Source organism: Capra hircus (genome assembly GCF_001704415.2).
Source record: "Capra hircus breed San Clemente chromosome X unlocalized genomic scaffold, ASM170441v1, whole genome shotgun sequence".
In the NCBI taxonomy this organism is placed as follows: domain Eukaryota; kingdom Metazoa; phylum Chordata; class Mammalia; order Artiodactyla; family Bovidae; genus Capra; species Capra hircus.
The window spans coordinates 23959548-23976930 of record NW_017189517.1 but is presented as its reverse complement, the minus strand read 5'-3'; the positions used below and the strand labels follow the sequence as shown (position 1 = coordinate 23976930).

The 17383-nt window shown below is 38.3% G+C and overlaps 1 protein-coding gene across 6 annotated transcripts in view; it reads left to right on the top strand.

Annotated features, from left to right (window-relative positions):
* The first annotated feature begins 2663 nt into the window (after positions 1-2663).
* Positions 2664-17383, top strand: part of SMARCA1 (SWI/SNF related, matrix associated, actin dependent regulator of chromatin, subfamily a, member 1) — a 67756-nt gene continuing 53036 nt past the window's right edge. For 2 of the 6 annotated variants that reach the window (XM_018044179.1, XM_018044180.1), the window contains exons 1-6: positions 2700-3010; positions 7659-7745; positions 9516-9682; positions 9986-10086; positions 10191-10291; positions 13159-13338. In XM_018044179.1, coding sequence (XP_017899668.1) covers positions 2828-3010; positions 7659-7745; positions 9516-9682; positions 9986-10086; positions 10191-10291; positions 13159-13338 — 819 coding nt within the window. In that variant the 5' untranslated portion in view covers positions 2700-2827. Of the gene's footprint in view, positions 3011-7658; positions 7746-9515; positions 9683-9985; positions 10087-10190; positions 10292-13158; positions 13339-17383 lie in introns of all 6 variants that reach the window. The other 4 variants (XM_018044184.1, XM_018044178.1, XM_018044183.1 and 1 more) reach the window with 4 other exon arrangements.

Genomic DNA, 17383 nt, shown 5'->3' with positions numbered 1-17383 from the left:
AGAAGGAACACCAAGCCCTTGACCTTGCCTTTATGAACTTTATGAAAGTATTTAAAAGCACCACTGGACACGCTTTGGTTATGTGAAAATGACTATTGGATAACTTCTACAATGTTCACAGTTGGCCCAAAAGGACATATTGTCCTGTCCTATGGACTAGGATTCATTTTGAGGTTCTCAAAGATGACTCCATGGTTCTCTATAAAAACTTTCCTTGCTCTACAGCCTCCACAGGGAAGAACAATTCAAGACCATTTCAAACGAAAAGACATAATAGGAGAAAGTAGAAACAGGGCAAGGTGCTGAGTAGGATCAGAAACAAGGTGACTCGAGAACAAAGTCTACAGATAATGAATTTTAGACAGATTTGCAAATAAGGATAGTACATGCTCTGTAAATAGCAGTTGTTGCCACAAGCCAAAGGGCAATATTTACATGAATCCGGTGGCAAGGTCTGTGGACCAAGCCTTGACCTTTCCAGCCAAACTTATACTTGGTAGCACTTTCAGCCACGTCATCTTGCAAAGGAAGGATCACATAATACATACATGGAAAATTGCCAAATACAAATATGCTTTGTTCCCCCAAATTGATTTCTAAATTCTTTTTTTCTCGGAACTGGGAATACATGTTCCTACAGAAAAGGTGTTATGAAAGTATGTGAGTTTCCCACATCTCCTCACAAAAGTGCATTTAGACCACTAGTTTAACTGAAATACCATACACTGGAAATGAGAAAATCAATCGAATAAAGTACCCTTGCAAGCAGGAACACATCAATACACAAGGAATATTTCTTGAGACTTTTTTTTGTGGATGCCCCAGGCAATGAAAAGAGGAATTCTATCCTCCCATAGCTGCGATTTGGTGATAAGGAACTCTTCCATTGCCCTTGTCTGGAATGGTCCTTCTCAAGTCAGGTGGATGCACGTACTATAGCATTATTCTCTTTCAGTGCTTCTTGAACTTTCCCACCAGACAACTCTTAGTGACTGAAGAGACTGAACAGCTAGTGGGGAAGCGGTAGGATATTCAATTAGAAGTTTCAAGCTATCATTTGGAGACACTTCAAACTCTGCAGTTCATTCTTTAATACATTTGCACATTTTAATTTTAAAAAGTCGTGTTTAGAATGACCTGTCAAGTAAATTAATTCCATCCCACTTTTAGATTGCAGTTGATGCTTCAAAAATAGGAACGATTTTTTAATATTGAGACTCCATATACCTGTTGGATAGTACACATGTGTACTTCAGGGTGAGAAATGTAGGCACTGGGGGCAAAATCTAAAGTAAATGAGAAGAACATAATGAAAGTAAAATCAGAGAAAAGCTAGCACCACCAGCCTCTCCTTTCTTCTCAGTGGCTCACTCCTTCCATCTTCTGTGTTTCATTCTTTGCTCTTTCCTTTTCTCTGTTCAAAACCAGTCCCAGGACAGGATCTCACACTCATTCACACTAAGGTGTAATAGCCGAAATGTCACATGATCTTTGGACATTAACGAGTCACAGCTTTAAAACAAAAAATGAATTTAGGGTACTATCCCAAGGAAAAAGGGATGTATTTAAGGGGCAATTGTGTGCTTTCCCTCTTTTTGCGGAAATCACACTTGACTTCAGGTTCATAATTTAGGAAGGTGTGTTGAGGGAAATTAATCATGACTTCTTTCCACTTTGGAAAATACTTGCTTCTTTTTGGAAATTTTAGGTTTGTGATTGTTGCTTGGTATACTGTGTTCTATATGTTTTGCTATCTTTTTTTTTTCCCTAATGACTGAATTTTAAGACTAAGATGTAAATCTTCCCATTATTGATCAAAATAAATGCGTGAGGAGAAACAGAAACAATAATATTTAATAACGATATTCGCATACCCTTTACAAAATTCCTTTGTATCCACAATCATGCATATGATTGGTGTTGACTTACTACTAAATAACAACAGGGGTATGAATAAAACAAAAAACCCCACAATAACTCAATCTAATTATTAATATTAGGCACCTAACATGAATTGCCCCAGGTTCTGTGTGGACCTTGACCTTGCCCCCCAGGACTTTTAAAATTCAGGGGTGAACGCAAAAGAAGGGCTTCTGTACACTGGCCATCTGAGAGATAGCAGAGTTGAAAACAGACCGAGTCATGCTTTGCCTTGAAAGTGAACGTCTGCAGCTGCAATCAAGAGATTCAAGGAATGCTTCTTTTGCAGAATTTACGAAGGTGGGAAAGGGACCACCAGTCCCTCTTTGGGGACCTCGGAAAGGGCAGTCCCCTGAGGGGTTCTGGGCTTGCAAGTGGTGAGACAGACCTTCTACAGTACAGTTATAAGCAGAGGAAAAGTTCTTTGTGCAAGAAGGGGAGAGCGCCCCGAGGTACAAAGAGCAGATTTAAGGGGAAGAGGATTCCTTCTGCTCACATCTGCGAGGGGAGCTCGGGCTGACTGTTGGGGGCGTGTGGGGAACGAGATTTTCAGGGGGCCGCGGGCTGTGGGTTCCCGCCTCCACCCCTGTCCGCGCCCCACGCTCAGGCAACAGTTGGTTGTGCGGGGCCGCCCGGGCTCCGAGTGGGGAGGGGGAGTCTCGCGATCGTTGGGGGGGGGGTGTGGAGGAAGGGGGGAGGGTGACGGGGGGAGGCCATGACGTAGGGTGGGTGGACGGAAGTGGGGCAGGGTTGAGGGTTATTTAAAGAAGGGGGGCCCGAGCGAAGGGGTTGGAAGCGAGTGATTCCCCACCCCTGCTCCATCCAGCTCGTTCCAGTGCAGACACTGCCGCCGCCCCGGAGCCCTCGTCCCCTTGCTCGTCCCCCTCCTCGTTCCCGCTCCAACGCCATGGAGCCGGACACCGCCGCAGTGGCAGGCACCGTGGCAGCCTCTGATGCTACCGCCGCGATCGTGCTCGTAGAGGACGATCAGCCGGGGCCGTCCACCTCTAAGGAGGAGGGAGCGGCCGCCGCGGCCACCGCGGCCACCGAAGCCACCGTGGCCACGGAGAAGGGCGAGAAGAAGAAGGAGGTAAATAGGAAGGGGGTGTGTATGCGGTGGACAAATCCTGCCCCGGGCCCCTCCGAGGGGCCCAAACCTTGACCTTTGGGCGCCGACAGGTACCGCAGAGCTCGGCGGGGCTGGGGGCGGCGGGCGCGCGGGGTGGGGGCGGCGGAACAGTCTCGGCTTCGCTCCCCTCCCCCTTCCCTTCTCGCCGCCGGGAGGGCGGGGGCGGGGCGCGGGTGCGGCGCGGGGTGACTGGTTCCCGTTATCCCGGGGCTGGGGGGCTGGGGAGCCCCCCGACAGCCCCCGGCCCCCTTCGCGTTCCCGGAACTGGGGTAACGGGGTGGGGGATGGGGCCGTGCAGGAAAAAGCCTCCGCCTCTCCCTCTCCTCTCGCTCTCTCTCCCCCCCTTCCCGTCGGCCTCTGCCTGGGAAATCTGGGCCCTTCAATCCCACACTCGCGCAAAAGGGGGTTTGCTGGAGGCTTATTTTTTTAAAATTTGAATTTCCAGGTGCCGGTGGTGGGGAGGCGGAGGACGAGAGGAGAGACTTTTACATCTTTGATTGGCAGTGTCGGCCCCTTGGGTGGCAGGGGAAAAAAAGAAAAAAAATCATCTCTTGTTCGTTTGGTCCCCGCCTGCTGAGTGAGGCGGGGGTGTCACCCCGAGAAAATGAGCTCTCGGCGTTGTACCCCCGCCCCCTTCCAATCCAAACCCCAAACTGAGGCACCGTGGACGCTGACTTAGGAAAATTTCCAACGTGTGCACCCTCACCCTCTCCTGCCCCGCCCCCGACGGTATAGTGTTTCACTCCAGGGCCACCCAAATGGTCCCCCAATCCGGCCCCAAGCCTTCCAGGCTTCCGCCTCTCTTTCCTAGTGGGCGCTGCTGGCTCCTGGACACACGCAGGTTTTAAAAAAAAAAAAAATTTTTTTTAAACCCAGCGTCGCCAAGATGAACTGCTGCTACTGTACATAAGGGGACCGCTCTGACACCTATTGAAGCCAGATCCAGAAAAATATGTATTATCTCCATAAGGCATATGTCGTATGGACCGAGACGTGCAAATAAAAACTAGGAAACTCGCTGAAAAATTAAGATAAAGAACAGGATGGGGCATAAGGATTTTTCATGTATAATAAAATTGTTTATGGCTGGATTTTTTTCCATTTACAAGTAGACATATCGCAATTTTTTAAAAAAAGGTAGGTAATTATAATTATGCTTTAGCGATCTCCAGTGGCTTTGTCTGAATCATTATATGATACTATACGACCAAATGAAAAGCTTTTGAGGGAAATTGACACCTTTCGCCCTGAATTAGAGTAATTTTAAATTCAGCAGTTGCTTAAGTGACATATTTTACTATTACAAGGTTGACTAAACAGAAAGACAGTTGTAGTGCTAAGTGAAAACCATAGAAAACACGCATTTTAAGATCTATGTGGTACTTGGATCGGTAAGACAATATCAGTGATTAAAGCTGGGCCAAATACCAAGCATCAATATAAATCAATGTTGGGAAATTCAGCAGTGTGTCTAGGTGTCTTTTATTCCCTAGACTGGACGAATGTAAGTGCTCACCCGTCTTTTGTATGGCAGTCAAGGTTGTCGAATTTCCAGGGTGTATTAAATTTTTTGGATTGTGAAGAGATTGGGAATCAATAGAAAACCTGTATAATCACTGAGTTGAGGCATAGATATTGCTATAACTCTGTGGCCTCATCGGAAATTGCCCTAATAGTACCTCATCTCTCCGTTCAGCACAGGGAAATGAGATGCTGCCTGGAACTTACTTCCTGGATATCTGAAGTTTACTACTTTAGTCACTGCTTCTTTTTTATTTTTAATTTTTCCTTGAAAATCTGAAAAGCTAAAACATCTGCTTAAGTGCTTTCATTTGTACCATTCCTTCAAATAAAGTAATCTGGTACCTCCCCCCATTCTAAATATTTACACGCTGCCTTGACGCTTTAACTGGTGTCCTAAAAGTGCAGATTAAATGCCTTTTTCTTACGTGTGTCAGTTATTGTATTCTGACAGTGATACAAAGGCATTTAAGACCTAGGAGGTTGTTTCCCCTCAATTAAATAACCATCTCCCAGACACTTCAATATTGTGTTGATTTTTTTTTTCATAATTTTTCAATCTCCTCCCTCAGTTGTCAGACTGGTATCTAGTCGCTCAGTGGTGTCCAACTCTTTGCGACCCCATGGACTGCAGCATGCCAGACTTCCCTGTCTTTCACCATCTCCCGGAGTTTGCTCAAACTCATGTCCATTGAGTTGGTGATGCCATCCAACCATCTCATCCTCTGTTATGATAAAGGACATAGATGTAACAAAACATTTCAAATAAAACAAATGTAACATACAAAATTACAAGTGATCCAAAAGGGAGAGGGAAATCACCTGAACACCCAGCAGAAGGGCTATTCCTGCAGTGGAACTGAAGTTTCAGTCCTGGGCTTTGGCCATTCTTCTTGCTGTTGCCAGGGTGTCTTCTTCAAATGGTGGTTCCCAAGTCATTTGCGGCTGCTTTTACTCTCTGTAGAATGGGAAGCCAGATTATCAATCATGCTAGAATTGTGTATATATTAAATAAAAGAAAATAGGCTCTGAATGAGAGGATTTTCGTGATGCATAAAGTATGTGAGAGTGGATTGTCTTCTGACATTTAGCTAAGAAGGGTATTTTTGCTTACCTTCTGGTTCTTCTTCTTCTTTTTTTTTTTTTTTTTTTTAACCTTCTGGTTCTTGAACTTCTTTTTTCTAAGTGACAGTTGGATAACCCAATACCATGACAATTGGAGTTGGTATTTTTGGTAATGAAAATGTCAAGAAAAAGGTCATGGTCTTTAAACAGGACATCTTGGTGACCTTGTGCTGCATAGCATCTAGACTACCAGATGAGAAAACCCATAAGGAATTCATTAGAATATCTTAGTCACCTTTTATATTTTCTGGGATGAGAGGTATATTTGCAAAAACATACACATACAAAAATGGGAAGGTTTTGAAGGTAGGTATTTTAAAATTTGTTGTGAAATATAGTGCCAATTAAGTAATTGCCTACTGCTTTAAATGGCAATGCTCACAATTAGGAATTTTAATTATCATAGAATTAAAATTTTATGATATTCTGCTACAAGGTAAGGAAAAAAGTAACAAGTGTTTTTCTAATATTAAAGCTTTAGTTTTCTGTAAGTGAAATTTGCATTCCGCATTATTAGATATATACTTGTGTATTTGAGGAGAGGTAATTTTTGAAACTTGTAGGTTTCATTTAGCTTTTCAAGGAATGATAAAGGATTTTCTTATCCAATTTTTTTTTTACTTTTTGCTTTGAAAATAAAAGAGAGTTTCTAGCATATGTGACAGTTTGAAAGTGTGGTATTGAGGGCATTTTAGTAGTTTCTATTCTCATCCATCCAGAATTACATTCAAAACATCCCACATATATACATATGAGATGCTGTAAATCAAGACGGCTGTTATTTGGGCTAAGAATAACTGGACAGTATCTAATCAGTGCTCCAAAGGAGAACCCTGATCAGGGTCAAATTCCATAATCTTAGTTTGGATTTCCTCAAAATAGAAATTTTAATAAATGTTGGAAAACATTTATTAACTATCGGAGCCAGGTTTTTCTTGTTTAAGATCACATTCTTCTATTGATTTATGACCCAAGCTTTCAGGAACATGCTGTTCCTGAAAAAAAAAAAAAAAAAAAAAGCAGTGCTCAAATGGACATAATTTCTTTAGTTTTCACAGATTTGTATTTTGACTTTGCAGACTGTGTTAAAACTTGAATGGCCTCCACTTTGGTACTAATGGGTAGATTTATATTTGTATTATTTTATTTCTTGATTTCTTACAGGGATGGAGGTATATTCTACATATCTGTTTATAAGTACAAGCTTGTCTTTAAAAAGGATAGAGTGACATGACATAACCCCCTAGATAATTTCAGTATTTTAAAGTAGCTGATTTATGTTGCTGTTCACTAAGTTACAGTGTTTTAAATATCAAAGGTTAATAGCCATGAGAAACTGCTTTACAAGATATTCATATATATACTTTTAAAAGGTTTTCTGTCCAGTTGGAGAAAATTAACATAAACCAGAAGTTTGAAACTAGTATTTCATTGTTTCAAATATAAATGATCACACTGCAGTACATAAAAGTTTTAATGTTCTATTTAAAATATAAAAACAATATTTAAAAATTACATCTTTTCAGGAGCAGAAACCACAGTCTTTTCTCATGAAAGTTTGGCTTGTTTCCATTACATAAAGAAGTACCTCTGGAATTAATATTTACTTTCCTTGAATTCTTTGGTTTATGGTTGAAAATATCCTAGATTTTGAATGTCCTCTTGAGTGGTTATGCACTTCTTTCACTTTACACAATAGGTGCAAAGGCTCATTTCCCACCTTTTGGTTTTTAAGTAGTATTATTTCTCTGGCTTTACGATTCTTTGGATTTTTTTTTAATTGGACCTCAGGTGCACAGAACTGGATTAATTATAAGCCCTGTTCATGACATGCTCTCATCATTGGTCCATGCATGGCCCATGTGGATTTATTTATTTAGTATTTAATTACTTTTTATTTTCTTCAAATGAGAATGCTGACCTTGCTTTGCAATTTGATGATTTATTTTCTTTGAAATTCTAGAAAAACGTTTCTCCATTTCAACTCAAACTTGCTGTTAAAGCTTCTAAATCTGAAAAGGAAATGGATCCAGAATATGAAGAGAAAATGGTAAATATGTTCTTGGGTAGAAGAGTGAATACAGTAGTTGATTTTTATAGAGGAGATGTGAAAAATTAAAAAATACATGTCTGTATATGATGAATACAGAATCATAGGCTTTAGAATTGAAAAGTAATTTAATATAGAATCCATCATAATAGATTTTTGTTGGATAAATGAATCTCCTAATTTTCAGATGAGGAAATAGAGTATTGGAGAAATGATACGGAATAGTTGAGACCAGAAGCCACATCTCTTCATTTTTGTTTAGCACTCTTTACCCCATAATAGGATATTTTATGCTAGAAATATTTTATCCACAAAGTGAAAATATAAGTGGCAATATCAGTATGGCTGAGAGAAAGCAGGTCACAAAACCAGCCTGGTATTTCTTTTCCTCTCTCTCTCTCTGCTCTGGATATGTGAATGAATGCTTCATATTATGAAACATGTAATATATGTTTTTGAGGGAAGGCTATTTTCCCAGTGTATGAAAATATTACACATTTAAGCAATATAACCTTAGATACACCTACCTAGCGCTTTGCTGTACATTTCATTATTTAAGTTTTACTCACCAAAACCCATATTTTAGCTTTAATTTTAACTGGACTTTCATGCCTTGGGATCTTTCAAAACCAGTGAACTTGGTTAACTGAAAAGAGAAATAAATGGGCAGTTGGAACTGAATATTTTTTTTTTGTCAAAGGGTTGTTTTTGAAAGTAAGTAGAGATAAAGTACATTTTTTGGTCATTTGTAGTGATTTTACAGAACTCAGTGCCTTAACGCTTAAGGCCACATCTAACATGGACAAGTTAATGTTTTAACAACTCTAGAAACAACATTCCAGTGAGGATAACATAAAATGGAAAGATTTTGGCCTCCTTCCAGCTACTGGTCTGAATGTATTTGTCTAATTCTTGTATTTATGGTAATGAATTCTTGGAAGATTTTTATGTTATTAATTATGCATCCTTCATTGGTAATCAAATATTGTCTACCCTGTGGTTAGAAAGTGACTGGGAATTAAAAAATCACCTTTGTTTTTTTTTCTTTATCTAGAATGATAGTCTTTTGATCTTTTAAGATGTTTTTAGTGAAAAAAATTTATTGCATTTATTTTTATAAGCTATATGACCTTTTAAAATTTGTTTAGAATTTATAACATACACTTCTGAATTGCTAATGTTATTAACTGTTCCACTTATATGTGTGTGTTTGTGTGTATTTTTTCTCTAAATCCTCACTTACAGGAGAAACTTTATATACTCTTAACATAAACCACAATTCCGCAGATCACTATACTTGAACAGAGAAATGTATTGTACCAAAGCATTGAAAATATTTTGAGAGAAGATGACACTGTATTCTGAGTTTAAATTATTTCTAGATGAAAATTCTTGGCTTTCCAAACCATTCAGAATTTGCTTTTTGACCCCAATACTTTAAGCAGAATACTTATTGAGGCATTTATTAAGCCTATCAGATCACTTGGCTTCTATTCAAACAATCTGAAAATACCATTTCCAAATTCTCCTTATTAGCTGTGGGAGCTTGGGCAAGTTACTTATCCTCTGTGTGCCTCAGTTTTATTTTTATCATCAGTAAAATGGGGATAATACTAGTACCTACCTCATAGATTTATTAAAAGAATTAAATGAGTTAGTATGTTTGAAGTACTTAGAGTGTAGTACAAATTAAGTGCAATGTGTGTATTTGTTAAATTTTGAAAGAACATAAAAGGAAATCATTACTTTTTCTTTTGTCTTGTAAATTAGAAAGCAGATCGAGCAAAGAGATTTGAATTTTTACTGAAGCAGACAGAGCTTTTTGCACATTTCATTCAACCTTCAGCGCAGAAATCTCCAACATCTCCTCTGAACATGAAATTGGGACGCCCTCGAATAAAGAAAGATGACAAGCAGAGCTTAATTTCTGTTGGAGAGTATGTTGGCATCTCTCTAACTTTCTTCCCTCCTTTACTCCTGCCCTTCATACTTGCCTTCCTTCATGTATTTAGTGTGATTTTATATCTAAAAAACAAGGTTATCGCCTGTATAAATATGTTTTAGAGACAATATTTTTTTTCTCAGTAGAAGTCAACCAATAAAAATGTCTGCTGGTTTTATCAACTTTTATGCAAGACTCTAGATAACTTTTTTCATAAAAGATATTAACATAATTTACTGACTTAATTGACAACTTAGCATTTGAATTGAATATGAAGATATTTCTTTTTCTGTTTCAGCTACCGTCACAGGCGCACAGAACAAGAAGAAGATGAAGAGCTCCTCTCAGAGAGTCGGAAAACATCTAATGTATGTGTTAGATTTGAAGTGTCACCTTCTTGTAAGTACCTCACCATGGTGTTTTTTGTTTTCAGTTTAGTTTTAGAAAAATTTTACTTGGTTGTACTAATGAAAGTATGTGAGCCTTGATTTTTTTTTTTTCAGATGTGAAAGGAGGACCACTGAGAGATTATCAGATTCGAGGACTGAACTGGTTGATCTCTTTGTATGAAAATGGAGTCAATGGTATTTTGGCTGATGAAATGGTAAGGAGTTGGTAGCTAAAAACACATTCTCACTTATCAATAATTTTATGTAAATTTGAAATACCTGAGCTGAAATTCCCACCCGCCCAGGAGTTTGGAGGCTAGATGTTTTATTTAGCTGTAACATACAAGGTATTTGTAAAGTCTAGAATTGTTTAACCTCTGGAACATATGCTTTTACAGGCCCCTAAATTTGTTACTGAAATTTCCTCAAATGGTATTTAAAAAAAAACCTCCTTGTACTTTTGTTGATATTTGCACTTTGGCTTCCAAGGAGCTCAGAGCTATAGTGAGCGCCAAAATGGAACATCTGTGTAACTTTAAATGGTCTGCCCATTGTGTCCTTTGTGCCTTTTCCTATTCTTTACCTTTTACTTTCCTTGGCCCTCTTTATTTCTCTTTGACCATTAATTTATGTTCCATGTTTTCATTGTAGGCTACCTGAAATCCTTTTGGGACTGAGGTGGGGCTAAAAGCCAAATGCTAAATGAATGAATGCATGCATGAGTGAATGTAAATGCCTGTGTGTGATCAAACAAACTGCGAATAGATGGAATAAAGAACAAGAAAGTGAAGAGCAGTATTGAGTCTTGATAGTAGAGTGCCAGCTGGGTCAGGAAATGAGCTGAGGATTGATGGGAGGTATAGTTGTCCCTCCGTATACGGGGGAGATTGGTTCAGGGACTCCCCGTGGATACCAAAATCTGTGGAAGCTCAAGTCCTCATGTAGAATGGCATAGCGCAGTTGGGCCCTCTGCGAATTTTGATCTGCGGTTGGTTGAATACCTGGATGTGAAACCTGTGGATTCTGAGGGCGCACTGTGAAAAAAAAAAAAAAATGACCAAAGAGAAAAAGTAAGGCCATGTAAGATGCTAATTCAGCAGGTCAGAGGAGTATATGAAGACTTGGTTTGACATTTTAAGACCAAATGTATATGGTAGGGGTTAAGAAAGGGCAGTGATACTCCAAAAATGACTCCGGAGCCATATTTGCAATCACTTGTCCATATGGGCCACATGACTAATTATGCTCCATAGCTCGTAGTGTAGTAGTTGGTTCCATAAGTACTCATCCCTGGCTAAGCAACTGGTAGGTGTGTAGCAGGTCCTTGAAAACTGCAGTCAGCTCAGGCAGGAAGGAGTTTAGTTAATTGTTTGCAACCCCATGGATTGTAGCCCCCCAGGCTCCTCTGTCTATGGGATTTCCCAAGCAAGTATACCTGAGGGGGGTGCCATTTCCTTCTCCAGGACAACGGAAAGACTAGGATTATTTGCCCCAAGCTCCTCTTGGCTGCAGCCTGTCTAAACAGGAATTAACTAAAGATATTTCATGTTGAATTTATGCTGATACCAGTTATGTTTTAATTATTAAAAAGGAGAAAGTTTAATGATGCTAGAAAATTTGGGAAAAAATCAGGAAAAAATTTAAAGTAAGTTTTTTTTTTATTACCTAGAAACAACAATACGTAACAGTTTGTGTATTTCTTTTTAGTCTTTTTCCTCTGGTTTTATTTATTTTTCATTTTTGAGGTCATATTGTATATTTGATTTGGTATTCTGATTTCTTCACATTCATACATATTTTCCACATAATTAAAACATTTTGGTAAAAATAATTGTTAATTACTGCATAATAATTAATTCTAGGGAGGTAACATAACTTTATTCATTTCGTATGGATTGGTTGATGTATAATATATATATAGTATATATAATATATGTATATAGTATATATTGGTTGATATATATGTATCTACTTGATGTCTAATAATACTATTATGAGAACCCTTGTAATTCAGTTTTCTGCACCCCTCAGATTATTTCCATAGTATTTCTAGAAGTGGAATTACTTGGTTAAGGAGTATAAACATTTTAAGTTTTTTTTTTTCATTTTAAGATTTTAATGCATAGCATCCATAAAATCCATCTAAGTGAAATGTCAGGCAGGATAAAGCCTATAAAAATAGCTTTTAGCTTAGGTTTATAAAAGAAATATATACCTTGACTAGAGACAAAGTCAGAAAATGTTTTAAAAGGTCATGTGACACAGGACATAGTTCCTTTTCCCGTAGGTTAGGTAGTGGCTTCATGGGTGTTCAGTATATTATTATTATTTTTTTAAAGTCACCTGGACTAGGTTCCTTTCTGGCTGCAAAGTTCTTTTATGTTTTGTTCTCTTATGATTCCTTAGGTCTTCAAGGGTATGAGATGTGAGTATAGAGCTATAGACCTCTTGAGATGCAGAGTCTGAATATTTCAAACCTGGGCTGTAATAATGTTGAAGGCAATGGGAAAGAAAGAGTGGTATCTAAGCAGGCTGACTGGGCTTCCCTGGTGGCTTAGTCTGTAAAGAATTAGCCTGCAGTGCAGGAGATCTAGGAGATGCGGGTTTGATCCTTGGGTTGGAAAGATCCCCTGGAGAAGGAAATGGCAACCCACCCCAGTATTCTTGCCTGGGAAATCCCATGGACAGAGGAGCCTGGAGGGCTACGTGTGTCCAACATTTTGTGACTAAACCACCACCACTAACACCAAGCAGGCTGATAAAGGAAATGTGTCTTTGTGAAATACACACAGTTCCTAATTTTGCAAACTAGCAGAAAAAATGATAGGGGTTGCTCGCTCCTTTAGGAGTAAAAGTCTAAATAGAAAAATGCTTTGTTGAGCAACTTTCTAACTGCAAGTTCTTGGCTTCTTTTTGTGCTCAGCCTAAGTATTGAATTGGAATGGTTATTCACTTAAAAAAATTCTTTTAACTTTTCCCAATGTGAGATACTTGGCAGATATCTTTTGAAATGTTGCTACTAACAAATGTTTCATTAAATAAAACATGATTATGGATTTTTTTCTCTGTGATGATAATGCAGGGTCTTGGTAAGACTTTACAAACGATTGCTTTGCTTGGTTACCTGAAACATTACCGAAACATTCCTGGACCTCACATGGTTTTAGTTCCAAAGTCGACTTTACACAACTGGATGAACGAGTTTAAGCGATGGGTCCCATCTCTTCGTGTTATTTGTTTCGTTGGAGACAAGGATGCGAGAGTAAGTGAGAAACAGGTTTTAAAAGGCAATCAAGAATAACAACATTTCTGGGGTTAAATTTTGTTGCTATAAAAGACATTTGAGTTGACTACTGCTACTGAATAACACTTAAGTTGTGCTTACTCTGTGTTAGATTCTTTTGTAAGTGCTTTTTAAAAATACCACATTTATTTCTTGTTATTGACTTTTGTGTTTATCTCTGTCAATGTATTTATACATTTTTTAAAAATTGGAATATAGTTGCTTCACAGTGTTGTGTTTCTGCTGTACAGCAGAGTGAATCGGTTATATGTATACATATATCCCCTCTCTTTGTTTAAAATTTCCTTCCCATTTAGGTCACCACACAGCACTGAGTAGAGTTCCCTGTGCTATATAGTAGGTTCTCATCAGTTATCTATTTTGTACATAGAGGTGTATATATGTCAATCCCAATATCCCAACTCACTCTACCCCCCCTTCCCTCCTTGGTATCCATATGTTTGTTCTCTACATTTCTCTCTCAATTTCTGCTTTCAGATAAGTTCATCTGTACCAGGTAAGTGCTTTTAATATATTAATTGAGCTAATTCTCACAACACTCTTCTGAGGTAGATGTATTACCTATTCATAACAGAAAATCCATTATTATGCTTATTTGCATTTCCTTTTAACTAGCTCATTAATCTAAGCACTTTTGAGTTGCACTGAGTGACTTTTTGTTTTAAAAAATCTTATTTTATTGACCATCTATCTTAGTGATTCTATCATTTGTGCTCTTTTGATGCCAAAAGTGTATAAATTTGCATTTCAGTTTGTTTAATTTTTTTACTTCTGACTTTGACTTGTTTACATGCACACATGCACATGCAGACACACATGAATGGAACCTTTTTCCTTGTACAGAGAACCTTGTGTTTTGTGTTTATGCATAGACACAGCTTTCAGTTTTGATCTTTGAATAGAAGGATAGGTGTCTGCATACATTCTTAGATAATATTAGAAATTAAGGGTTCTTGTTTAAATTAACTATTTATCAATCTAGTAGGCTACAGTTATTTTAGGACTGTTGAATTAATCTAAAAATAATGAATTATGCAAAAATACCAAAATGAATAATCAGCTTAGAAAGCATATTATTAAACTTGGTCTTTATTTGCCTCCAGAGAACATAGTTTGGAGTAAAGATTTATTCTATTTTACATATTTAGATAGGTTATCAAAAGATATTCTCAAAAGAGTGGTAACATAATGAATTATGTAATTTTATTCTTATCATTTTGCTTGAAGAAAAATTACTTAAATTTATTTAAATTTAACTTATAAATAATTTAAATATTGAAATACTGAGCTCATAAATTTAGAATTACAGGCTTGATTCTTCCCTATGCCTCATATTTCCCAGTAGCAAATTAGTCACTTAGAACTCTTTCTGATTGCTGCTATTATTTAAATCTAATACCATTCCTTATAAAAATTTTGTATTTCTAAATTACTGATTTGTTTTGCTGTAATTTTCTTGAAGATCATAGATATTGAGAAATATCTGGGCTGTGTTATCATTATGTCTTCAGTCAGTTCAGTTGCTCAGTTGTATCTGACTATTTGTGACCCCATGGACTGCAGCACACCAGGCTTTCCTGTCCATCACCAACATGTATGCCAGTGGTTTTCGATTTTACTATATGAAATCCATGGGCTCCATGAAGTGTCTGTGGGAGTTTTCAAGAAAGAGTGGATTTAATTGGTTACTGCCCTCTTTTTTTTTTCTTTTTTTAAAATATGAATTTATTTATTTTAATTGGAAGCTAATTACTTTACAGTATTGTAGTGGTTTTGCCATACATTGACACGAATCCGTCATGGGTGTACATGTGTTGTTCCTCATCCTGAACCCCCCTCCCACCTCCCTCCCCATCCCATCCCTCTGGGTCATTCCAGTGTACCAGCCCTAAGCACCCTCTCTCATGCATCGAAACTGGACTGGTAATTCGTTTCATATATGATAATATACATGTTTCAATGCCATTCTCCCAAATCATCCCACCCTCACCCTCTCTCACAGAGTCCAAAAGGCTGTTCTATACATCTGTGTCTCTTTTCCTGTCTCGCATACAGGATTATCATTACCATCTTTCTAAATTCCATATATATGTGTTAGTATACTGTATTGGTGTTTTTCTTTCTGGCTTACTTCACTCTGTATAATAGGCTCCAGTTTCATCCACCTCATTAGAACTGATTCAAATGTATTCTTTTTCATGGTTGAGTAATATTCCATTGTATATATGTGCCACAGCTTTCTTATCTGTTCATCTGCTGATGGACATCTAGGTTGCTTCCATGTCCTGGCTATTATAAACAGTGCTGCGATGAACATTGGGGCACACGTGTCTCTTTCAGTTCTGGTTTCCTTGGTGTGTATGCCCAGCAGTGGGATTGCTGGGTCGTATGGCAATTCTATTTCCAGTTTTTTAAGGAATCTCCACACCGTTCCCCATAGTGGCTATACTAGTTTGCATTCCCACCAACAGTGTAAGAGGGTTCCCTTTTCTCCACACCCTCTCCAGCATTTATTGCTTGTAGACTTTTGGATCGCAGCCATTCTGACTGGCGTGTAATGGTACCTCATTGTGGTTTTGATTTGCATTTCTCTGATAATGAGTGATGTTGAGCATCTTTTCACGTGTTTGTTAGCCATCTGTATGTCTTCTTCAGAGAAATGTCTGTTTAGTTCTTTGGCCCATGTTTTGATTGGGTCATTTATTTTTCTGGAATTGAGCTGTAGGAGTTGCTTGTATATTTTTGAGATTAATTCTTTGTCAGTTGCTTCATTTGCTATTATTTTCTCCGATTCTGAAGGCTGTCTTTTCACCTTGCTTATAGTTTCCTGTGTTGTGCAAAAGCTTTTAATTTTAATTAGATCCCATTTGTTTATTTTTGCTTTTATTTCCAATACTCTGGGAGCTGGGTCATAGAGGATCCTGCTGTGATTTATGTCGGAGAGTGTGCCCTATCTCTTTATCACTCCTGGACTTCCCAGGTGGCGCTAGTGGTAAAGAATGCAGCATGATGCAAGAGATTAAGAGACAGAAATTTGATCCCTGGGTTGGGAAGACCCCCTGGAGTAGGGCACAAGAGTCTACTCCAGTATTCTTGCCTGGAGAATCCCACAGACAGAGGAGCCTAGCAGGCTACAGCCCATAGCGTTGCATAGAGTCGGAAATAGCACGCCCTACCTCTAACCCATGGGAGGTTGAAATTCTTCTAGAGACTTCAAAAACTTCTTAATCATGAAAACTAACCTTCAAAGTTGGTGTTTTGCAAGTTACCACTCGTTAATGTGTTGGGATTCAGCTTTGTGAGTGGTGACAACAATTTTTTGAAACACTGAGATAGGATAGAATAGAAAATAGGAGTGAGAATATGTAATATGTATTGTTTCTTTCTAAAAACATGCCCTCAAACACATATGTATACTGAATTACAACCTAAAAAACAATTTTACTGTGGGCCATGGTCAAAGAGTTTGAGAACCAGTAATTGTTAATTACATAAATAATTAATGTGCCATATGCAACACTTAAAGTTTGATGTCGTTATGTATAGAGAAAATCTGGAACATTGCTTATAGACAGATTTAAATGTTTGTACTGCATGGGGTAGATATATTGGATCTTTTTACTTTTCTGGCCTCCTGTAAACATTTTATGAGGTCAATTTGGTAACAAAATATTTGATGTAGCCTACAGTAAGTATTTAATTGAGGTAGGAAATTATTTGAGAAAACCATGATCCTATTTGAAGCTAATGTAGTTCTGAAGTGCTATGATTCCTAAATGTGATTCTTTTCTTTAAAAACATTTTATTTATTTGGTTGCACTGGATCTTAGCTGTGGCAAGCAAGATCTTAGGCGCAGGCATGTGGGATCTTTAGTAGCAGGCATGTGGAATCTAGTTCCTTGACCAGGGATTGAACCTGGACCCTCTGTGGTGGGAGCTTAGAGTCTTAGCCACTGGACCACCAGGAAAGTCCTCCAAACATAGTTTTTGATGCCTTCCTGTT